We start from the raw sequence: 26,016 nt of genomic DNA, 5'->3' as shown, positions 1-26,016 counted from the left end.
TAGCATTGTTTGTGGGGGTCAGTTCATGCATGCCAATCCAATACCATTTCCACAATTCATCTCCATCACAACAAACAATTCCAGCATCAGTGAAGTCTTTTACTATTGTCAATAGCTCTGCTGGATAGAAATCTTCATTCTCTTTGAAATTCAGTTATTCTCATTGTGACATTTCCTTAAGAGGACTTAGAAGAATGTTGCTTGGCCATCATTAGAAGTAATAAAATCATATATAGGAGCCTTCCTTGGTCTAGTGGTTAAGACTCCACACCTCCAATGCAAGGGGCATGAGTTCAATCCCTGCTCAGGGAACAAAGATCCCACATGCCACATGGCATGGCCAAATAAATAAATAATTTAAAAAAATTAAAAACTAAAAATAAAGTCATATGTAGTTTTATGATAATTTCCACAAACTGCCCATGTACTAGGATTCTTACATGTATTCTAAATCTCTTCAGCTTAGTTATTTTATGTCTTTTACGCTTTGAATGTTGTTCGATAGACAAGGTATCATGAATAGACCACCTTCTGATGAAAGGATTTCTGTATCCCTTATATTTTAGTAGTCTATGATAGCAACTCCTCCTGTATATTTTAAGGTGATCAAAAAATGAATGCACACCCACTCTGATAGCAGTGCCCACTATCGCTGGAGGTGAAGGATATACACTAATATCTTCCCATACAGATTCTCATAATTCAGTTGGGGGCGCGCAAGACAGCACATCAACCATCTTATCAACCAATCTCCATTTCCCATAAAATAAACATACCAGGTGTCATTAAGTGTACCTCCAGATCAATGATTTTTGCAAATGACATTCAAGTACCATTTGCGTAGTGCATTTTTGCTGATAAAAGCAAATGAAATTAGCACAACTACAAGTGCGCTGATAAAAACTAAAACTGAACAGCAGTACCATTAGCTAACAAAGTAATATTTTCTCTTTACTGCGTTCTGCCATTTAGTTATTATCCTATTGGAAATCTAATTATAATCCTTTTACTCCCTAGTCAAACTTCACAGTTTTTGCAAGCTTAGCACTGACAAGTGATTTCATTACATTTGATTGCCCATGCCCAGATTGACTTAACTTCACTTGGAGACCTAAAAGCCCTCTCAGTTTCTCAGATTCCCTGTTTGCACATTACAGCAACAGCTCCTTTAATTAATTAGCATGAACAGCAGTAACATGAACTGCTGAACAGAAAATAACATCATTTTATGATCGCAGGGAGACCTCTCCTTTTGCATGTTTATACCTTAGTTAACTTTTGTATGACTGTATTTCATTGTTAGGGGCTACTGGTACAGTGCATGTTTCTTAAATTTTTGGAAATTGACATCATCATCTTAATAATAATAGATAAAACAAATCCAGAATATGAAGCTCCTAACTTTTAGAAAACAGCCTTCATGAACTGACTTTCCAGTAACAAAATAAAATAATTTTTGAAAAAAAAAAAGTTCAGAGGAGATAACATCATAAAGTACAAGGGCACAGTGACACATTGCTCCCATTTCTGCCACTGCATTTGTTTGGGGAAAAAACAAAACAAAACAAAAAAAACTAGGAACTGCTTTTGCAAAGGAATGGCAAACTCTTTGAATAATTTTTACATTTGCTTTTATGCCTACATGTTTGACAATGACACAAAAAAGTTTAACACTGGAATTTATTTTTCATCTGATATTTTTCCATAAATATGGTAGAATCAAATAATTTTCCCTTCTTTTTGATACTAATACACCAGAAGCAGATAATAAATCCAACCTACATGTCAAAAGTAAACCAAAATTTGATATAAAAGATAAACTTACTAAACCTTTTCTTTCTCTCTGAACCATTTTTGCTCAGAAAAAATATCAGAGCTTATTCAAAGAGTATAAACTTACCATTCTAATTGTAAAATCCATGATCTCATCTAAGCAGCATTTGGTGAAGATATCACTGAAGAATTAAAAGCAAAGTGACTAAAGTGTTATTTGACTCTAAAAGCAGCAGACACGATTTTAACATCTCTATGGTAAAAAGAACACATTTTACAATGGAATTTAATATACATGTATTTATAATATAGAATTTTAAATATATTTATATCATGAAAGTATATGAATATTTATATTCTTATCCATTCTTTCAAAATCAATTTGAACAGTGTCTATCCTTCCTTGACCTTTGACACCTCATTATTTTCCCTTTGCTGCTCTCTTGGTAACCTAAAACAACATTTTTCCAAAGAGCTTAAGATGCCTTACCAATACTTATTGACAACAATTACCCTTGAGCTAAGATTGTCATTGCAGAATTTGATAAAATAGCAAGGAAAGTGATGGTAGGAGCAAGTAAGGGGACTAGAAAAGAGAAATCACTTGTGATTTCTTGCCACATATGTGATATGACAAGAAAAAGTAAAAGGAGACCAGATAGAATTTCCCTATAAGCTTTTCTACTAACTCCCACCAGAGTATGGTCTACATCTTTCTCTAGGGGTTTTATAGATTATTCCCTGCCTTACTATCATAACCATTAATTTCCCTTGCCTTTGATGTCTTGTCCTGTGTTGGAAGATATACATTGGCACTCTAATATTCCCATTGTTAAGTAGAAATGTTCTCTTATAAAGCAGAAATACATAGCATGTCAGAGATTAGAGGGATTGTGGAAAGTGGGTCCTTTTTCCTCATAAATATTTCCTTTAAGAGCGGGAGACTTTTACCACCCAGAGAAACTTTATTAAAACTGCCATCATAGAGTGGGAAATGGCTAGCACACACTCCACAAAAAAAAAAATCCTAGCATCATTCTCTAAAGCAGCAACATTTTTTTTCCCTGTAAGATTCATAAGATGGCCTTCCCAGGAACTATCTGCCTCTCATTTTCTTCATCCTCCACAGGATCTTTATTTTAACTGAATGCACTTTCCAGCCCATATCATACCTCTTTGCTGTGAAATAGCTGTCAGATTATAGCACATATTATGCTTCTATTTCTTTCTTAGGAGGATATGACAAATATTACTTGATACTTTAGGGCCTGGTTTTCATGGAGTGGCTTGCACCACTTACTACTGCATTGTTAAAAGAATATTTGCAGTGACTAAAAGGCTGTCATGCTAATTATGATGATAACATAAAATCTCATCTACAGATCTAAGACTTACAATTCCAGCTATATCTCACTCACATAATAGATGAAATTGTAGTTGTAGGGATAGCAAGATAGACTTGCAAGACAAAATATCAATAGGTTGTTCTGCTACTAAGCATTTTATAGTCTACAGGGCTAATTCATTATTTAACAGGTCTTTCTGACTATAATCTAAGAAGGGTTGTTTAACTCAACTTGTATAACTGTTTAACTAGTCACTTTATGTCCTATCTTCTTTACATATGCAGTACAATTATTTTTTAAGCTCTTTATTGGAAGATAATTGCTTTATACTGTTGTGCCAGCTTTTTTTCTGTAGACCAAAGTGAATCAGCTATATTTATACATATATCCCCATATGCCCTCCCTCCTGTGACTCCCTCCCACCCTCCCTATCCCAGCCCTCTAAGTCATCACCCATCATCAAGTTGATTTCCCTATGTTATGTGGCAACTTCCCACTAGCTATCTATTTTACATTTGATAGTGTATATATGTCAATGCTACTCTCTCACTTTGTCCCAGCTTCCCTTTCACCCCCCCACCCCATGTCCTCAAGTCTGTTCTCTACATCTGCATCTTTATTCTTGCCCTGTCATTGGGTTCATCAGAACCATTTTTTTTTTTAGATTTTATATATATGAGTCAGCATATGGTATTTGTTTTTCTCATTCTGGCTTACTTCGCTCTGTATGACAGTCTCTAGATCCATCCACCTCACTACCAATAACTCAATTTAATTCTTTTTTATGGCTGAGTAATATTCCATTGTATATATGTGCCACATCTTCTTTATCCATTCATCTGTTAATGGGCATTTAGGTTGCTTCCATGTCCTGGCTATTTTAAACAGTGTGCAGTACAATTTTTTAAGCTTAAGAGTCACCCTATCCCACTTACCAACCCAGATACACCTGAAGAACATGCACAAGGAAAGTCTTTCTTGGATTAAAGGTTTAAGCTTTATTTCTTTATTTTTTAAAGGTTTATTTATTCATTCATTCATTCATTTTTGGCTGTGTTGGGTCTTTGTTGCTGTGCATGGGCTTTCTCTAGTTGTGGTGAGTGGGGGCTACTCTTCATTGAGGTGGGTGGGTTTCTCTTTGCAGTGGCTTCTCTTATTGTGGAGGGTGGGCTCTAGGGGCTCAGGCTTCAGTAGTTGTGGTGCGTGGGCTCAGTATTTGTGGCTCACAGGCTTAATTTCTCCACAGCATGTGGGATCTTCCCGTCCCAGGGATCAAACCTGTGTCCCCTGCGTAAGCAGGCAGATTCTTAACCACTGTGCCACCAGGGAAGCCCATATGTTTTATTTTTCGCTTTCACATTTCTGTTTTAATTAAGAAAACAGACAGCACTTTTATAGAAGGCTGTAATCATATGCCACTGTTGTCACATCACTTTAAAAACAGAATTATTATATTGCTGACATATAAATGTGTGGTGGTTCTATGCCAAGATGCTTATCACTCTTGGAATGAGTAATTGTTATTCTAAAATGGGAACAGTGAAAAAAAGAAAGACAATACCTAGTATTTGTATAACATGGTGAACTTTGTGTCATTTTTTTCTTTTTTCTTTTTTGGGGGGCTTATTTTTAAATGGTACCTTATTGGATGACTTAACTGACACTTCAAAGGATAGATTCAGGCCTGGCTGGAGCCAGACACCTAAATAATAAATCCATTCAAGATGTCTCCCTTCCCAGTTCCCCCCCAGTCTCCCTTCCCTTTGAAGGCTTTGATTTTTTTTTTTTTAGATTTGGCTAAGTTTTCCTGTTCCATTGCACAAAATGTTGCAAGTCCAGGCTTATTGCTAGCTCTATCATTGCTAACATATTCCATCAGAAAGAGAAACTTGTCTTTGTGCCATTCTTAATATACACATCCTCTAGCAGGATTATTCCTGTGTGATATTTAAGAAAACTATAATTAACCCTCATTTTATAAGCAGGAAAATAACCCAAGAAAAGTTAATTTGCTTGCTATTGGTGGTGGGTTCTAAAACACAGGAATCTTAACTCCTTCACCCATGTTTTTGCTGTCAATCCATATTGATGGATAATATCACTATCAATCCAAATCTGTAAAAAAATCTCTCATAGTTAGTAAGCTAGCTAGGATATTTAGCTAGGCTTTAATATTCTCCCATGCAAAACAGTGCAGCAGGGCTGGGGTGGGGAAAGGCTTCTCTAGTTTGTAGTTAACCAAAATACACTAAAGTCAACTATAATTTAATAATCAGTTCTGCCTTAAAACTTTGCAGAGATTGGAGTAATACAAAAATTACACAATCTCTCTTTTCGATTTAAAACTATGTAGAGAAGGTGAAGTAGTAATAGAAAGAAATTGTCTATTTGTGGCTAAACTCACATCACCCTATCAGAACTAGACCTTAATAGATTTTCAGTTATCTAATTTTAGGCTAGGATTCCTTTCTGTAGGCCATTAGCATAAAGTTTTATTTGTCACTCTCTTTACAATATTTTTCTTATTTTTGATGGCCATGTAACATTCAATTTTGGAAATTACAGTGAATTTAAAGAAAAACATTGTTTAGAATTTTATCCAGACCTCCTTGATGTTCCTTAATCTGTTAATCACAAAGTTTATGATTTACTTGTTTAATGTTCCAAAATTAACACTAGTAATAATCCACATACTTAAGTTGGAATCTACTTTACCTCAGTAATACAAATGGTTATTTGGACAACACTTTCACCAATTCTTCTATTAGCTTTTAAGAAAGCATCATTTTTATAAGCATTTCTTCTCTATTTCCCAGTTCTCCCATAATTTAAGTGCTCTTATTTTCTTTAAAACAATACAAATGAATGTCATGTTGATCTCAGCATTGGTGAGTAACTACTTAAAATGAGTGAGGCAAAACTTGCAACTCAGATCTTACCATCTCCTAGTAACTGCATTTCAACCTTCTATGGGAAATATTGGATGTGGTCAGTTTTAACGTTGTTCAAATAAACATTTAATGTTTTCCCATTACTCCCATTTTCATTTTTCTCCATATTTTGATTCCGTTTTATGATTACTTTGAATTGAGGAATTATAGTGTTTTTCTAACATGTCAGCATACAAAAGGAGTAGTTAAAAGTTATAAAAAGAGAAACATAGTTGTACTTTTAAATATTATATTAGGGACTTCCCTGGCGGTCCAGCGGTTAAAACTCAGTGCTTCAACTGCAGGGGCCGCTGGTTTGATCTCTGGTCATCGGGACACTAAGATCTCACATGCTGCGTGGTGTGGCTGCACACACACACAAAAGCTAAAACCAGCCTAAAAACAAACAAACCAAAAAGCTAAAACTATAAAGCTTCTAGAAGAAAACTTAGGAGAATATCTTTACAAACTTGGGTTAGGCAAAGTTTTTTTAGAACGGACATAAAATGCACTAACCATGAAAAATTGTTAATTGGATTTCATGAAAGATTTTAAAATCTGTTCATCAAAATATGTCAAGAAAATCAAAAGACAAGTCAAAGACTGGGAGAAAAAAATTTATTACATACAGCCAATGAAAAATTTGTGTTCATACCATATAAAGAACTTGTACAACTCATTAATTAAAAAAATAGAAACAAATATTGCATTAAAATGTTTCCAATAAGCATCCTATAAAAATCTCAAGTAAATTTGACCTTTATGAAACATTTTGTAACTTATATACTTATGGAAGGTGGGTGATACAACCATAGACTTTTTTACAGCAATGGCATAGAAATGTAAGCAGCTTACCTCTTTTTACCATGGCATCATCTACAACATGAAGTAGTGAAAGAATATGGCATTCCACATATGACATAAGTGCTTAGAATGGCTTAGTATGGCTCCTGGCATAGACAGCATTCCATGAATACTAGTTTTTATTTATTCTCCTTTCTCTTCTTTCTTTCTCTTCCCTGCTGGAAAGTAAAGTTCAAATACTTCTAGAGTTCTTAGTGTATCTCAGAATTTGTAGGTCTGTGTATTGAAAACATGCACCTTTATAGCCATTTTATAACTGATCTGTAGTAGGCACGATAAAGTGGTGGGAAGAAGACTGGTCTAGTAGTCAGGGTTTCTCACTTACTAACTGGCTAACTCAGTTACTAACTCTGAGAAGTCATTCAACTTCTCTCTCTCTTGATTTTAGTAAAATAGTAATAATATTTGCCTAATCCTCCTCATCAGTAAGTTAGATCCATACTCTTTGACAAGTGCTACTACAAGATATTATTATTACTATACCCTATAAAATACATGTGAAGTTAGCATTTGTGTTTGTATATGTAGATTTTAATAGGGGTGAAATATTTAGCATATAATTGATATATAAAGCCATCTCTAAAACATATATTTTTCAGTATATAGTTATGGTAAATATATTTTTTATATTTTATCCCCATATGAGAATAGGAGGGTATCCATATCCTTTTTGAGGGTGTTTCTTATAAGAACTAGAGATTAAATAAAGGAAAAAAGTGTATATTAAAGAATTAATTAACAAAAACAGAGTTAAATTCAAATGAGAGAGGTTGATACTCCATTATGACACCATTTGCAATGAAAAGACCACTTGTACTGGTCTTTGTTTTGATTAAAGTATGTCAGAAATTTTTTAGGGCTAATAAGGTGAAGTGGTTATTATTTTCATTAAACCTCTTTATTTTTTTGAAAAAGTGCTACATCATAAAATTAGGCACTGGACCCTTCTGAAAAATGACTCTAAAACAATGCTTTTCTCTAGAGAAAGAGGAATCAAATGCTATACTCTTTTTTTATCTGCCCCATCTTGCCATGGTAGACTATTTACCTACTCTCAAATTAGAAGCACTGTATTTATATAAATGTACTAATATCTAAAAGGACACCTAACTAACCTCACTACTGTTACTTATTTGATTTGAGAATGTCACATTCTGAACATGTTTCACAATTGAAATAGAGTTCATACGAATAATTGCACATTTAATTTGGATTGAACCTAAGACTAAAGTGGAGCATTAGCCAGCACATTTTTTTCTCTCTCTTATTCAGGTTAGGAAAACATGATCTTTTAGATGTGATCTTATTGCATGCCAGATAATATAATGCCCATTTGAAAATTATATATACATTACTAATAAAAAAATATCAAATTGTACACTTTAAATATATGCAGCTTATTATATGTTAATTGTATCAATAAAAGTTCTTAAAAAAAGAAAAAAAATAGAAACATCACTAATTAAGCAACTTCAAGAAAACATAAAAGATACAACTTAATACTTAGCAGGAGAAATCATTTATAAAATATTGGCATTTGTTCAAGAATAAGTTAACTACCCACCAAAAGAAAGGTTTGATAGCTCAAAGTATGCCTGTGATGAGGCCTAGTAGTTCTTAAGGAAATCCCTTTGTTTATATAAGTGAATAAGTGGTGAGGCAACACTTGGAAGGAAATATGAGCCCTGGGTAGAAAAAATATTTTTTTTCTAAACTTAAATTTAAGCCTTCAAAAACTCTATAGACATGTTTCTTGGTAGTTTTTTTAAAAATAAATAGTGAGAAGTTACTTTTAAATAACTGTCCTGTCAGGGAAGGAAATCTCATCCTGAAAGGAAATTGCAATTATTAACAAAGATTTTGATTCAGAGAAAATGGTGTGGAACTTTACTCATGTTTTAGACTGTGAAGGGAAAAAAAACTTTTTAAATGCCCTGCTTATTAAGCTAGTCATGCATTTCACTGCAGGTTGTAAAGCAGTAGAACATGCACAAGAAGCTCATAAGCATATTTTAGAGTTAAGGAATATCATTTACACCATTTTTATATTGTCAAATCAGACCCAGAGAATTTGATTAAGCTTTAAACTACTATAAATCTACAGTTTTGCTCACCTTTGTATAATTTTGTTTTTAATAGAACGAGGCTCACATCAATGAATATATGATTAAGGGATATGTGTAATAAAATAATACATTTATTGCACACAGATCTTGAACATATATAGCACAGCAAAATACTTTAAAGCCAGTTTGTGGTTTTTAGTGAAGTTCATTGAGTAGATTTTGGATTTTCTTTGTTGGAATGAAATTTTGACCAGGTTTTATTGTCTTTTCTGTGCAGCCTGAACACTGATGCCGGAACTCCAACTGATCATAGGCACGAATAGGGTGCTGTAGCAGTTACCTGCTTCTCTAGTGTTGTAATTCTTTAAAATTCATACTCAAATTCTTAAAATATGGAACCATCAATTACTGTTTGTTCATTACTGATAATTAGAATCCTGCACGTACAGGAAAAAATGTGTTAGAGAATGGGCTTCACAAGTGTTTAGGGGATAATCATAATGATGACTGAACATGATACTTTACACTTCTATAATCCCTTTCTTCCATGCTTCATAAACATTATCACATTAAAGTACAGAGCATCCTAGTGGGGTAAGTAGGTGGAAGAATTTTTAAGACATAAAGAAATGCTATTTCTAAATGTTGTGACAAAAGTTAAAATGCAGACACACCCTCTTTAAGCTATGATTACTATGACATAGCTGTATATTTGGCTGAGCCGAGATTTAACAGGAATTAATGTGAGGAGGTAATTCATTTGTGCAAATGATCAAAATTTGTTAGCATTGCTTTGGAGATTACCTTTCTGAAAGAAACACGTTGCCTGTGGAGTTCTCTAAGGGAATATAAAGAGCTCTAGTTTGTAGATTTTACCACACCTAGTTCTTCCTTTGATTTGTTGATGGTGGAGCAAGTCATTTAATACCTTCCTACTAGCATATTCCTTAACTGTAAAGAAGGCAATTATAAAAACACATACCTAAGCAACTAAAAATATCTCTTTTATTTTTTTCTACTCTCCTTCCATCTCCAATACAGTTTCCTCTTCATCAAGCTATCAACAAGCAAACAGACTGAAAAATCTATAGACATAAGGAAGGAGAAAGGCATATATGATGGGTCAGTCACATCATGGATATTTTCCACTGCTCACCCTTTGGTCTAGACATGGCCAGATGCCAAAGATGTCCCAGTGATTAGAACCAAATAGGTCATTTGGCTTGAATTGTCCAGGAAATGGCCTCAAATATTTTTAACTGTGTACTCGATGGAGACCTGGCCAAAGGTTGGTGGCAAATACTTATCATCATTATTTTCATGCCTCCTAAGAATCTAATAGAGTAGTATTCCAATGTGCTAAATGGTAGTCTAGTGATCAAAAAAATTAATTCTCCTCCTAAAGTGCCCTTTTTACACCAAGCAAAAACTAATCTGCTATTTTTACATCTGCCCTAGAACTAAATTCTGATGTGACAGAATTATCACTCATGCTATGCTAAAGTCCAACTGAGATTTTAATGGCCACCTTCCCTACACATTTTAAAATATCACATTAATTCATATCAGTGTGACATTCCAGGCATTCTGTGCTCTGAAGGAATTTTTTTCTAAGGCTTCTGATGCTCTCTATTACATACTGTAGAAGATCTATTTGTGTAGAGTAGGTATGTTTCTTTAACCTAATTCAGTGAAATAGTGCCAAATTAGAAACAAGTCGTGGAGAAGGACTGAGGCAAGTAAAATTTTTAGAACTTTATTAGCATTAAATATCTGAATTGAATAATGAAGAGGTGTGATTTTAAAAATAACATCCAAAAATATCTCATTTCACAAACAGCGTATATTGAACTATAGGGGAAATTGAACAGCATTTTCAAATTAATTTACTTAAAAATAAACTAATATCTTGTTACAAATAGATATGTTTAATTGACTTTAGTTGAACTGTAAGGAATCTTCATGCATTTTCTTCTGGCCTTTTCCCACATACCTGCCTTCTTTATGATGCCTGATTTTAGCTTTTTCTTTTTCATAAGGTTTAAATATATATCACAGAAGGCAAGTCTCACACTTACTTGAGTTTGGAAAAACCAGGTGTGACCCTTTAAAGATAACTTAACTGATCAGCAGAGTTTCATCTCCTGTATGGAGGAGGATACATCAGCCTCCTGTGCCAGGGGATGTCCATGTCAGGCAGTGCTGTGCTAAGCGAGGGACTTTGTGGGCCTTCTCTCTTATTTTTAAAATGGTCACATTTGCGTGTATTGAATTCCTCCTTTTACTTATCTGAAAAATCTTAAAGCAATAAACCCTGCCAGCTCTCCTGAAATGTCAGTGTGTGTCACTCCTTGTAAGTTCCCAAGCTCACTAACATTCCTCTGGAGAGGCTTTGTTCATTGCTCTTCCTGATCTTTAATCTTGTTTACATCCAGAATGCATATTAGATCATCTCTGTTTGGAGCTTAAGTACAAACCCTCTTAAAAACATGAAACATTCAATTACTAATTAGCTGCTTCCTGTTCCTAATGAAGTGAGCCTGCCGGGTTTGGATTAAAATTCAGCTACTGCTCTCCTCTGTTTATGGTTCCAGATGTTTTTGTTTTATCTAGGAGTTTACTTTGACAGCTGCTACTAAATGATAAATCACTCATATTATAGCTGAAATGCATTTTGAAATTGAAGTGTGGCAAAATTTGAGATTGCTCCAAGCATCAGTGTCAGTTAGCACGTCAATATTGGCTCCTTCCATATGATCACAGTATTGGCATATGTAAAAGAGTAACAGAATCTGTGTCAACATTGTACAGCATGCTACACAAGAATCTATTTTGCTACTATCCCCTAAATTAGGATTAAAAACAAGTTTTATTACTGTGAAATCTCAATTTATTGTATTCTAAGTAGAAACATTGATTCATATTAATACTGTCTTCTGTTGGCCTAGTTTTCCTTTGGATTTTTGAACTGCTGTGGAAACAGTTCCTGATAGGCTTTATAAACTGGCACATTTAATGAAGGGTGTGGGCAAATATGTTTGTCTTTTTTAATAAAGACAAAAATTAAATATAATAAAGGAGGGAGATTTTTCAGAGACTGCGTTTTCCTAAAGGACAGATGGTGATTGCTTTTTCCCATTTGTTACTGTGTTTTTGTACCTTTTATTTTCTTACAGGATTTTATTTTGTTTTACCATTGCTTTCAAATTTGTAATGTTCACAATTTGTATTGCATGATTTAAGTTTTAACTATATTGCCTAAATTTCAATTTTGGTAAAATGAGTATCTGCCGTTTGATGTTGAAGAGCTTTCCTTTTACATTGAGGCTGTGTATACAGAGGATGAGGTAGACTGGAAAATTAGTAACTATCTGGTGAATTTTATCAGAATAAATATTCTCAGACACCATAAAGGAGTCTGACCAATTCTCTGCGATAACAGACTACTAAACAGTTTCCGAAAATTCAAGCTTTGTTTTCTTCTTCCCTGGAAAAGTTCAGGTGAATTCCATGGGCTCTTAGGCAAAAAGGCTAGTGGCCCTCTAATGAAATCTGACCCTTCAGGTGGTCTAACATAGAACCACATTCTTTTATTCTTCTATTACCTTACCATGTCTTTGTTTTTGATTCTGAGGTATTATCCAGAAAACTCCACTGACTAGCCGCAATACCTCTGACAGAGAAATAAAAAAATATTTTAAAGATTTTATACATTAAAGGGTACAATTTCCTCCTGATAATTCTAAGCTTTTACTAGACTGAATTAATATTTTAGATGAGGCATATCACTCTAACAATGATAATGTATTCTCCTTTATATGTGAAGATGATACAAACATAGACTTTAAGTGTTTCTTAAGCCTGCATGTTGGATTTGTACTGATCATCCACACTTTCTTTCCTTGTTCTTCTTTTGTTACCAAAAGCCAATTTTTATGAGGTAGCTTGATAGAGACTGAGGCTATAAGCCATGGCTATGGAAAAGAGGAAGTTTAGACAAAAAGAGGAGGAATTGTTTTTGAAAATTATTTCCAACTATAGCTTTTACCCACATCATCAAATATTTTCTAACTCTGGGATGGTATGGATTCTTTTCATTACCAATATTTAAATAGATATCAGTTTGACTAAACACTATGGTTAAAATGATAATCAGAACTTGTCTCCCTTCATGCAATATACACGGTAGCAGTTAACCTGGGCAGAGGAAACAAAATGTTTCATCAAAGCTGTTATCACCTTAGATCATAACCAGACATCCCTTTTTCCTTATTTCTGTAAACAATATGGATCTCAAGCATAGCATTCTGTACAAAAGGAAAAGTAATGTAGATAACTATAGACATCATAGTTTATGAAGAGTCTTCTCAGTCTGATGTCTTCAGTGCTGTGGAAAGAAGAACAGAAGCTTGTAGCATGCAACTTGAAGTTTGAAAACTGACACATTAATGTATAGAAATGCTAAGAAATTTAAAATTTTACCAATATTAAATCAAGCCTGTAACATCAGATCATTTAAGTTCCTAAAGATAGAAGTTTAGTATTTTAAAGCACGTATTAAAATTATTCCTCAGAAAAACTAACTTGTTTTCTTTTTTTTTAAGGAGGTAACTATTACTGTTTAGCAATGGCACAACAGTTTTATTCGTCCTGAAAGGTCCTCGCTGGCTTTACATAAATGAAGATGCTTGTGATTCCAGTTTATCTCTGAAACTGTTCAACATGGAGTTAATTCAGTTGTGTTTATCAGCAAAGCTTTGTTTACTGAAGCAGTTATTCAATCTATATTACATTTAAAAAAAGAATGTGTATAAATTTTAAAAGCAATGATGTAAACTTTGTTTTTGCATTAGATTGACCAGTTTAAGAATATGAGCTAAATCCTAATGGCTAAAGTAATTTGACCATACTTGATGCTTTTCTATGCTCACTTCAGCTTCACTTTTTGTCTTTTAAGGAAAAAAAAATGCAGTAGTGTGTTAGAGACTAGAAACATATGTATGGTTTCTCTGTTCTACCATATATTAAGTTAAAGTACACCTTCTTTGTTAAAAATGTACTTGCTAAACTTCAGTAAAATAAAAAACATTTTGACTTTGTCAATTGCACTGAGTATTTATTTTCAAATTGCCAACTGCAATTATTGAAGTAGAGTCATAGCGCAAATCAAAATATAGGAGCTAATAAGATGTTTGCAAATCTTCCTCTGGTTAGGTTATTTCTAAACAAATATCAACATATATCTGATTGTATTTCACCTGTTTATACCGGCCAATATTCTTGTCTCCGATTGTTCTTATTGAATCACACACCACAATGCCTTTTCCTGGCTGTGTGTGCTTAGTAAATCTGTTTCCAGAAGGAAGGGTTGTACTGGGAAGCAGGAAAAATGTGAATCGAACTGGAAAATATTTTATGAATATCTATTATTTCAAAAGAGTTTTTCCCATTTTCAGTGGAGAACAAAAATATGAAGGGGATATATCTACTCAGACCCAAAGAAAATTCAGGTCTCCCAGTACCTCCAAATAGTTCATTATAGGCTAATGAAAAAGAAAAGCAAATGAAAAAAGAGCCTAATGATAAGCCAAAAACATAGCCCTGCCCTACAGTTTATCCACCTTCTCCTTGGTTCATTTCCACTATTATCCTGGAGCTCGCTCAAATTCTAGTTCAGCAAGGAACCCGCAGTTTTTCCTGTACAGTGCCACTTCCACTCCTCACCCTTTCTTATAAAAGGTGTGTTGTATCCCACAATGCTTCTAGCTGGCCAGCCAAAGACTATAGGTCTTGACTTTGGGAACCAGATTGCTTTCTTCCACAAATATTTCCTCTCACCATCACCTCACCTTTAAGAGTCCTGAAAAGGCTAAAGTTCTTCCTCTGCTCTAGAGGAGAAAGATTCCTAAGGGTTTTTGTTGGTTAAAAAGGTGAGCTGTGGTAGTATGCCCTGTCCCCACCACAGCACAATAAGCTGGGTACCAAATAGTTAATTGTATGATATTCAGAGTCACATTATTTAAAGCTTAATGCAATGACCAGAGGAAGTCTGTGCCACTATCTGCCCAACTCTCAGGGGTCCAGGTGCTCAATACTGTCTGTGGTTTAGCCTCATCTGCTAGAAGTTATCCACACTGGCTTAACATTGATGGGGATGATTTGACTCTGGGTTGCTTAGATAACTGGGACTTATTGAGAAGTGGAGCAAGTATAAGAATCTCTTGGTTATTTGGAGCCCACTTAATTGGCCCAACTGGAGAGACAGAGCCAGGGAATAACCAGGAGTGAAACCCACACTGCACCACCATGTTCCCTGGGGTAGGATTACTTTCCATTCCAAAGCAAACCCTTCACCACCCTTCCACAGTCTCCTCCTCACCACTTCCTTCCTCCTCCAACAACATAAGAAGCTTAATAAGAGAAGCTGGGTATAGGATAGGAATTCCTTTCTTGCAGGGTAGTGGTTTCACTGTATGTCAATTCTTTCTCAGGTATATACCTTCTTCTAGGGTTGGGTTGGGAGGATCAGTGTAACATCATTCCCCTTGCACTCTCTTTGGAAAACATACAGATTACATTCATCCTGAGACTAGAGGAGCTGGATGAGTCTCATACAAACTTAAGGGACTCTGACCTCAAGTTCACTGCTTGTGGAGTAATGGTGGGGGAACACAACTGTTCTCACCTCCACACACTTACAGTATTTTCATGTATAAATACAATCCTAGTATAAGAATGACTTTCTTCCCATACCCTTAAAAGCACCTAACCTTTTGGGGGATCCAACTGTTTTCACTCTTCCCAACTAATACATGTATAAATGAACCCCAAAGGATTTGGTCATGAAGGTCCCCTCCACCAACAAACACCAACATTGTGCTTTCTTACTCAGGGAAAAGTGTCTCTGTGGATAGTACTGTGGAAATAACTTATAGGGACTTCCCTGGTGGTCCAGTGGTTAAGACTCCATGCTTCCAATGCAAGGGGCGCAGGTTCCATCCCTGGTCCTGGAACTAAGATCCCACATGCGGTGGGGTGTGGCCAGAAAAAAAAAAAAAAGAAAAAAAGAGCTTAGAACTTTAGATTAGGAAATGAATGGGAGGGTCTTTAAATGTCAAAGCCATCAATTGCCTGACATCTCAAAGCCATCAATTGCCTGACTACTATTTGAACAACTATAATGCCACAGAGCTACTATTTGTTAGACAGGTCTCGATATCAGAAAGGTTAAAACTGATATTGAATCAAAATTTTGTGACTTCAATTTGAACTTGGTGAAGGAAAACCAGCCACAATTACACACATAACTAGTCACTCCTTATTTAAAATCATAGAAATCCATCAGATATTACAGGCATTGGAAAATGAATCAGCATAGTTTCATTCCTCTTTACATTCATCTGTGTGTGTGCACACATGCAGTATATACACATAAAATATGTCTTCTTTTCTTTGTCAGTGAATTATGAAAATAAAATTTGGACATTTAAAAATTTTCACCTGATTCAACTCTCCCTTCAAGTCTATAAGAAGCTACTTTATGAGATACAAAAAGATAGTCAAGTATAAAAGTAGTTGACTATCACTGGGTAGGGTGGTAGTCATTTCAAATATAAAATGCCTAAATGTTGATGATAATTCTGAATCTCGGCTCTTTAAAGGTTTAAACAAAAATCCCCTTTCTCATACTCTGCTAGTCATGTAAGATTTCCCCTTTTAATACATTATCTAAGTATATTACAATACTTCTCTAAAGTTTCTAGTTTTAAACTAGATAATAGTAGAACTGGGAATGCAGACTTGGGACCCTGTTTTAAGCCCTAATACATTAGAAATACAGGAGGCAGAAATTCCAGAAAGGCAAAGGTACTGATTTAGCAATGATAAGGCTGCCTGGGATATCATGCATATTTATTAAAATCTTTGGGAGAGATCTAACGACAACTTCTCTCACTTATTTTAATCAGAGAGCTGTGTTGACCAACATGCACTACAATAAGCACAAATGCAGTTAAACTCAACTATTGAACTTCTCATGTCTTGCCATGATAGCTCATTATATTATGATGGGGGGAATATTTATTCTTCTTTGGATGACTATTTTATTTTATTTTATTTTTTTAATTAATTTATTTTTGGGGGGGTACACCAAGTTCAATCATCTGTTTTTATACACATATCCCCGTATTCCCTCCCTCCCTTGACTCCCCCCCCACCCTCCCCGTCCCAGTCCTCTAAGGCATCTTCCATCCTTGAGTTGAACTCCCTTTGTTATACAACAACTTCCCACTGGCTATCTATTTTACAGTTGGTAGTATATATATGTCTGTGCTACTCTCTCACTTCGTCTCAGCTTCCCCTTCACCCCCTGCCCCCTCCCAAACCTCGAGTTCTCCAGTCCATTCTCTGCACCTGTGTCCTTGTTCTTGTCACTGAGTTCATCAGTACCATTTTTAGATTCCGTATATGTGAGTTAGCATACAATATTTGTCTTTCTCTTTCTGACTTACTTCACTCTGTATGACAAACTCTAGGTCTATCCACCTCATTATATATAGTTCCATCTCATCCCTTTTTATAGCTGAGTAATATTCCATTGTATATATATGCCACATCTTCTGTATCCATTCGTTTGTTGATGGGCATTTAGGTTGTTTCCATGTCCTGGCTATTGTAAATAGTGCTGCAATAAACATGATGGTACATGTTTCTTTTGGGATTATGGTTTTCTTTGGGTATATGCCCAGTAGTGGGATTACTGGATCATATGGTATTTCTATTTGTAGTTTTTTAAGCAACCTCCAAATTGTTTTCCATAGTGGCTGTACCAACTTAACTCTCCTGCACTGTTGGATGACTTTTTTAAATAAAACAAGTTAAACTCAAAACACGTTGGGTAAAATTTATGCTTAAAATTATTTTAGAACTTGACTCTCGGAATGCCATGACATCTGAGATTAGCAGAATGTGAAGATTTTTGAAACTCCAAAGCAACATGAACATGCCAAAAAAATCTATCTTAATTAGTCAAAGGGGAGAATGAAAATTAAAAGAAAGTATTTAGGTGCAATTCAATGTCTAACATTGAAAATAATTTTTATGTAGTATGAAACTTCCAATAGAGGTAAAGCAACAGGGTTTCCATTATAAATAATTAGAAATCACTATAAATGCTAAATAATTAAATGTCAATATTCATGGTACAAAGGCTAAAGGGGAAATAACATGTTATATGCAAGAATAATGGGCAGTCATTATGAAGCTTGAATAGACCACTAAAGAACAAATAGGGTTGGGCAGGGGGTAAAGATAAGACATCAGCACCTGCTAAGCCAGAGGGTAAAAAATTGGCATGGCATGTACTGTTCATGAAACAGTGAGTAATCCACTAAAAGGAAGCACAGAATTCTTGTCCAACCTTAGTGAGAGATAAGGTTTGATAGATGGGACTTAATTATAGAGCACCTTGAATATGTAGCAATAAGCATATAATAGGAACCCATTTGAGAGATTAATCTGAGAGTAGTGTAGGATGGATTGAATGGATGGATTGAATTGATGGTACAGGAAAAGAGACAGTTACAAGCCATAAAATAACACTTCCATATTTTCCTCTACATATTTCTAATTTGTAAGCAGTGTTTGTTGTAATTAAGGATGACACCCTCACTATCAATTTTCACAGATGCTTAAAATCCTAGTTAACTATGAAAATGTGAGGTATCCTGTGGGTCAATCAATATGAAGAAAATGTTCTTGGCAGCATTTAATATTTGGATTTAAGCTTCTACAAACATCAATAAAATCATAAGCCATAAAATGAGTTTAATTTGAAATAAGACATTTCAGCTAAAGACTCAGTTAACCTAATTCTTTCACCTTTACTAATACAAGCAATCCTTGAATTCTAAATAGCATAATGATGCATGAAAACAGCTCCAGCTTTCCCTCATCTCCCTTCCTACTATCCAAGGTTTCATTGCTTTTGCTACTTTTAGATGAAGACTGTTGTACTACCTGAGAAGACAAACTCCCACAGAACCCTTGCCCATCCCATGCAATCTATACTTCTATGTCCAGGCTAACCTCAAAGTCAGGGCCTCTAAAACATTCACAGTCCAATGAAACTCATTGCTTCTATCACTCAGTAGCCTGAATTGGGAAATAAATAACTCTATATCCTGCTGCTAAAGATACACTGGTTGCTATATCCTTTAGGTCTAATACAGAACTCAAAATGAGGCTGATTTTTTTCCCATAGACAAAATTGCTAGATTTGACAGGTAATTGGGAGTTTTAAAGGACTTATACTTCTATCTACAGATCAGATATCCTATTGGTTTAATTGTATTTTTGTTGGTTTTAGAAGGTAAACATTGTAAATGACAAAACTGATAGGGAAAATGTATTTTTCATTTGGAACAACCTAGTCACCAATGAAACTATTGAACACATTCCAGGTAGAAATCAAGGTTTGCCTAACAGTAATACCACACAATTAGACTTTGACAGGGAAGAAGGTGCAGTACATAAATAAATTTTCCCAACAACTACAATTATTTTTATTGTCACCATGCTGTACATTGCATCCCCAGGAATTATTTATCTTATATCTGAAAGTTTTCATATTTTGACCACCTACCCACATTTCATCTACCTGCCATATCCCACCTGTGTCAACCACCAATATATTCTCTGTATCTATCAGTTCAAGTTTTCTAGATTCCACATATAAGTGAGATAATACAATATTTGTTTTTCTCTGACTTTTATCACTTAATGTAATGCTGTCAAGGTCATCCAAGTTGCCCATCCAAATGGCAGGTTTTCCTTCTTTTTATGGCTAAATTATATACATATGTCACATTTTCTTTTTTCACTCATTCGTTGCTGAAGACTTAGGTTGTTTCCACATCTTGTGTATTGTAAATAATGCTGCAATGAACATGGAGATACAGATATCTTTTGAAGATAGTGCTTTTGTTTCCCTCAGATAAACACCCAGAAGTGGAATTGCTGTATCGTATGGTAGTTCTAATTTTAATTTTTTGAGGAAACTTTATACTGCTTTCCATAGTGGCTGCACCATTACACATTCCCACCAACAATGCATGTGTTTGCTTCTTATCGTATCCTCTCCAACACTTATTTCTTATATTTTTGATAATAGCTATCTCAACAGTTATGAGATGATATGTCACTGTGGTTTTGATTTGCATTTCCCTGATGATTAGTAATGCTGAGCATCTTTTCATGTACATGTTGGCCATTAAGATATCTTCCCTGGAAAACTGTCTATTCAGTTCCTCTGACCATTTTTTAATCAAATAATTTGTTTTGTTTTATTTTTTTATTTTCTGAGATATGTGTTCTTTATGTATATTGAATATTAATCCCTTATCATATATGTGATTTGCAAATATTTTCTCCCATTCCATAGGTTGCTTTTCATTTTTCTGATGGTTTTCTTTGCTATAAAGAAGGCTTTCAGCTTGATGTAGTCCCATTTGTTTATTTTTGCTGTTGGTGCTAAATCCAAAAGATCGTTGCCAAAACCACTGTCAAGGAGCTTACATTATATGTTTTCTTCTAGGAATCTTATGATTTAAAGTCTTACAATCAAGTCTAATCCATTTTGATTTGAGTTTTGTGTGTGGTGTAAAGCAGTGGTCCAGTATCACACTTTGTATGTGGCTATTCAGTTTTACCAACATCACTTATTGAAGAACCTATCCTTTCCTCATTGTACATTCCTATTTCCTTTGTTATAAATTAATTGACCATATGAGTGTGTATTTATTTCTGTGCTTTCTATTCTGTTCCATTGATATATGTGTCTCTTTTTATGCCAATACTATACTATTTTGATTACTAAAATCATTATTTTAAACAATAAAATATTGGGGAAATGATTGTTTGAGGTAAAAAGCAATCACATATATACCATATATGTCCTACTTCCACATGTTCTAAAGCCTAATTTATATTTTCTTTTTCTTTTCTTTTTTTCTTTTTTGATCTTCATTGGAGTATAACACACTGTTGTGCCAGTTTCTGCTGTATAACAAAGCAAATCAGCTGTATTTATACATATATCCCCATATCCCTTACCTTTTGAGACTCCCTCCCAAGCATTGCTCCCACCCTCTAGGTCATCAGCAATCATCGAGTTGATCTCCCTCGTTAGGCAGTTGCTTCCCACTAGCTCTCTATTTTACATTTGGTAGTATATAAATGTCAATTCTACTCTTTCACTTTGTTCCAGCTTCTCCTTCCCTGCCTCCCCATGTCCTCAAGTCTGATCTCTACCTCTGTGCTTTTATTCTTCCTATACCACTGAGTTCATCAACCATTTTTTTAGATTCCATATATATGTGTTAGCATACGGTATTTGTTCTCTTTCTGACTTAATTCACTCTGTATGACAGACTCTAGGTTTATCCACCTCACTACAAATGACTCAGTTTCATTCCTTTTTATTGCTGAGTAATATTCCATTGTATATATGTGCCATATCTTTATCCATTCATCTGTCAATGGACATTTAGGTTGTTTCCATATCCTGGTTATTGTAAATAATGCTGCAATGAACATTGTGGTACATGTATCTTTGTGGTTTTTTGTTTTGTTTTGTTTTGTGTTGTTTTGCTAAGAACTTGAATTTTTTATTTTAATTTTAATTAAATTAAAAAACTGAAGCAGTATAAAATATTTTCTGATAAACACTTTGTTATATTCGTTACATATCATTAACATTTATTAAAACTAATTTTACCTGTTTGCCTTTCCTCTTCTATTATCACTACCAAAAATTATAAAACTCATACATACCTTCCATTATATTTCTATTGAGCAGTGCTGTTATAGATGTTAATCTTTTACCAATTATGATTTTTTTTGTTAATCTTTATTGGAGTATAATTGCTTCACATTATTGTGTCAGTTTCTGCTCTACAACAGAGTGAAAGAGCCACATGTATACACATATCCCCATACCCCCTCCCTCGTGAGCCTCCCTCCCAACCTCCCTATCCCACCCATTTAGGTCTTCACAAAGCATCAAGATGATCACCCTGTGCTCTGTAGTAGCTTCCCAATAGCCATCTATTTTACATTTGGTGGTGTATATATGTCAAAGCTACTCTCCCAGCTTCCTCTCCCCACCGGTGTCCTGAAGTCCGTTCTCTATGTCTGCATCTCTGTACCTATCCTGCCACTAGGTTCATCAGTACCATTTTTCTAGATTCCTTATATATGTGTTAGCATACAGTATTTGTTTTTCTCTTTCTGGCTTACTTCCCACTGTATGACAGACTCTAGGTCCATCCACCTCAGTACGAATAGTTCAGTTTCATTCTTTTCATGGCTGAGTAATATTCTATTGTATATATGTGCCACATCTTCTTTATCCATTCATCTGTCGACGGACATTTAGGTTGCTTTCATGTCCTGGCTATTGTAAATAATTCTGCAGTGAATATTGTGGTATGTGTATCTTTTTGAATTATGGTTATCTCCAGGTATATGCCCAGTAGTGGGATTGCTGGGTCATATGGTAGTTCTATTTTTAGTTTTTTAAGGAAACTCCATTATGTTTTCCATAGCGGCTGTATGACTATACATTCCCAAAACAATGCAAGAGGGTTCCCTTTTCTCCACAGCCTCTCCAGCATTTATTTTTCCTATATAATTTTTAAGATCTTTATTGGAATATAGTTGCTCCACACTTCTCTGCCAGTCTCCACTGCACAACAAAGTGAATCAGCCACACCTACACATATATATCCATATCCCCTCCTTCCTGCAACACCCTGCCAGTCTCCCCATCACAGCCCTCTAAGTCATCACTCATCATCGAGTTGATCTCCCTGTCTTATGCAGCAGCTTGCCACAAAATATCTATTTTACATTTGGTAGTGTATATATGTCAATGCTAATCTCTCACTTTGTCCTGGGTTCCCCTTCACTCCCCTCCCATCCCCTGCCCCATGTCCTCAAGTCCGTTCTATACATATACATCTTAATTATTGCCCTGTCTCTGGGTTCATCTGAACCATATTTTAGATTCCATATATATGAGTCAGCATATGGTATTTTTTTCTGGCTTACTTAGCTCTGTATGACAGCCTCTAGGTACATCCAACTCACTACAAATAACTATTTTATTTCTGCTTATGGCTGAGTAATATTCTATTGTATATATGTGCCACATCTTCTTTATCCATTCTTCTGTTGATGGGCATTTAGATTGCTTCCATTTCCTGGCTATTGTTAATAGTGCTGCAATGAACATTGTGGTACACGTATCTTTTTGGATTATGGTTTTCTCAGGGTATATACCCAATAGTGAGATAGCTGGGTCATATGGTAGTTCTATTTTTAGTTTTTTAAGGAACCTCCATAGTGTTTTCCATAGCGGCTGTACCAATTTACATTCCCGCCAGCAGTGCAGGAGGGTTCCCTTACCTCCGCACTCTCCCCAGCATTTATTGTTTCTAGTTTTTTTGATGATGGCCATTCTGACCAGTGTGAGGTGATATTTAATTGTGGCTTTGACTTGCATTTCTTTAATGATTAGTGATGCTGAGCATCTTTTCATGTGTTTGTTAGCCATCTGCATGTCTTCTTTGGAGAAATGTCTATTTAGGCCTTCCACCCATTTTGGGATTGGGTTATTTGCTTTTTTATGTTGAGGTACATGAGCTGCTTGCATATTTTAGAGATTAATCCTTTGTCAGTTGCTTTGTTGGCAAATATTTTCACCCATTCTGAGGGCTATCTTCTTGTGTTGTTTATGGTTTCTTTTGATGTGCAAAAGCCTTCAAGTTTTATTAGCTCCCATTTGTTTATTTTTTATTTTATTTCCATTATTCTAGGAAGTGGGTCAAAAAGTATCTTGCTTTCAATTATGTTATAGAGTGGTCTGCCTACGTTTTCTTCTAAGAGTTTTATAGTCTATGGCCTGAGATTTAGGTCTTTAATCCATTTTGAGTTTATTTTTGTGTATGGTGTTAGGAAGTGTTCTCATTTCATTCTTTTTACATGTAGCTGTCCAATTTTCCCAGCACCACTTACTGAAGAGGCTGTCTTTTTTCCATTGTATTTTCTTGCCTCCTTTGTCAAAGATAAGGTGCTCACATGTGTGTGGGTTTCTCTCTGGGCTCTCTGTTCTGTTCCATTGATCTATATTTCTGTTTTTGTGCCAGTAACATACTCTCTTGATCACTGTAGCCTTGTAGTATAGTTTGAAGTCAGGGAGCCTAATTCCACCAACTCCATGTTTCCTTCTCAACATTGCTTTGGTTATTCATGGTCTTTTGCATTTACATACAAATCATAAAATACCTTGTTCTAGTTATGTGAAAAATGCCATTGGTAATTTGATAGGGATTGTGTTGAATGTGTAAATTGCTTTAGGTAGTATAGTCATTTTCACAATGTTGATTCTTCCAATCCAGGAACACATTATGTCCCTCCATCTGTTTGAATGTTCTTTGATTTCTTTCATCAGCGTCTTGTAGTTCTCTGCATACAGGTCTTTTGCCTCCTTAGGCAGGTTTATTCCTAGGTATTTTATTCTGTTTGTTGCAATGGTAAATGGGAGAGTTCCTTAATTTCTGTTTCTGATTATTCATTGTTAGTGTATAGGAATGCAAAAGATTTCTGTGCATTCAATTTGTTTCCTGCCACTTTACCAAATGCATCGATTAGTGCTAGCAGTTTTCTGGTAGAATTTTTAAGGTTTTCAATGCATAAAATCATGTCATCTGCAAAGAGTGACAATTTTACTTCTTTTCCAATTTGGATTCCATCTATTTCATTTTCTTCTCTGATTGCTGTGGCTAACACTTCCAAATCCATGTTGAATAATAGTGGTAAGAGTGGTCACCCTTGTCTTGTTCCTGTTCTTAGAGGATACATTTTCATTTTTTTTTTTACCATTTAGAATGAAGTTCGCTCTCGGTTTCTGCTATATGGCTTTTTTTTTTTTTTTTTTTTTTTTTTTTTTTTTTTTTAATTTTTTTTTTTTTTATTATTATTTTATTTTATTTTTTTGGGGGGTACACCAGGTTCAATCAACTGTTTTCATACACATATCCCCACATTCCCTCCCTTCCCCGACACCCCCCCCTCGATTCCCCCCCACCCTCCCTGCCCCAGTCCTCTAAGGCATCTTCCATCCTCGAGTTGGACTCCCTTTGTTATACAACAACTTCCCACTGACTATTTTACAGTTGGTAGTATATATATGTCTGTACTACTCTCCCGCTTCTTCTCAGTTTCCCCTTCACCCCCCGCCCCCTCCCATACCTCAAGTTCTCCAGTCCATTCCCTGTATCTGCTTCCCTGTTCTTGTCACTGAGTTCATCAGTACCATTTTTAGATTCCGTATATGTGAGTTAGCATACAATATTTGTCTTTCTCTTTCTGACTTACTTCACTCTGTATGACAGATTGTAGTTCTATCCACCTCATTACATATAGCTCCATCTCATCCCTTTTTATAGCTGAGTAATATTCCATTGTATATATATGCCACATCTTCTGTATCCATTCATTTGTTGATGGGCATTTAGGTTGCTTCCATGTCCTGGCTATTGTAAAGAGTGCTGCAATAAACATGATGGTACAAGTTTCTTTTGGGATTATGGTTTTCTTTGGGTATATGCCCAGGAGTGGGATGACTGGATCATATGGTAGTTCTATTTGTAGTTTTTTAAGGAACCTCCAAATTGTTTTCCATAGTGGCTGTACCAACTTACAGTCCCACCAACAGTGCAGGAGAGTTCCCTTTTCTCCACACCCTCTCCAACATTTGTTGTTTCCAGACTTTGTGATGATGGCCATTCTGATTGGTGTGAGGTGATACCTCATTGTGGCTTTGACTTGCATTTCTCTGATGATGAGTGATGTTGAGCATCTTTTCATGTGTTTGTTGGCCATCTGTATGTCTTCTTTGGAGAAATGTCTATTTAGGTCTTCTGCCCATTTGTGGATTGGGTTATTTGCTTTTTTGGTATGAAGCTGCATGAGCTG

General features: G+C 35.2%; 1 protein-coding gene across 1 annotated transcript in view; it reads left to right on the top strand.

Annotated features, from left to right (window-relative positions):
• The window catches only part of DACH2 (dachshund family transcription factor 2), a 632,298-nt gene extending 626,647 nt beyond the window's left edge, over positions 1–5,651 (top strand). Inside the window, exon 13 of the mRNA XM_057717620.1 lies at positions 5,610–5,651. Within this exon, the coding sequence (XP_057573603.1) occupies positions 5,610–5,651 (42 nt within the window). The remainder of the gene's footprint in view (positions 1–5,609) is intronic.
• The last annotated feature ends 20,365 nt before the right edge of the window (positions 5,652–26,016 follow it).

The sequence above is a fragment of the Hippopotamus amphibius genome, chromosome X (assembly GCF_030028045.1).
Source record: "Hippopotamus amphibius kiboko isolate mHipAmp2 chromosome X, mHipAmp2.hap2, whole genome shotgun sequence".
In the NCBI taxonomy this organism is placed as follows: domain Eukaryota; kingdom Metazoa; phylum Chordata; class Mammalia; order Artiodactyla; family Hippopotamidae; genus Hippopotamus; species Hippopotamus amphibius.
Note: the sequence above shows the minus strand (reverse complement) of the source record. Positions and strands in the feature narration are given on the sequence as shown.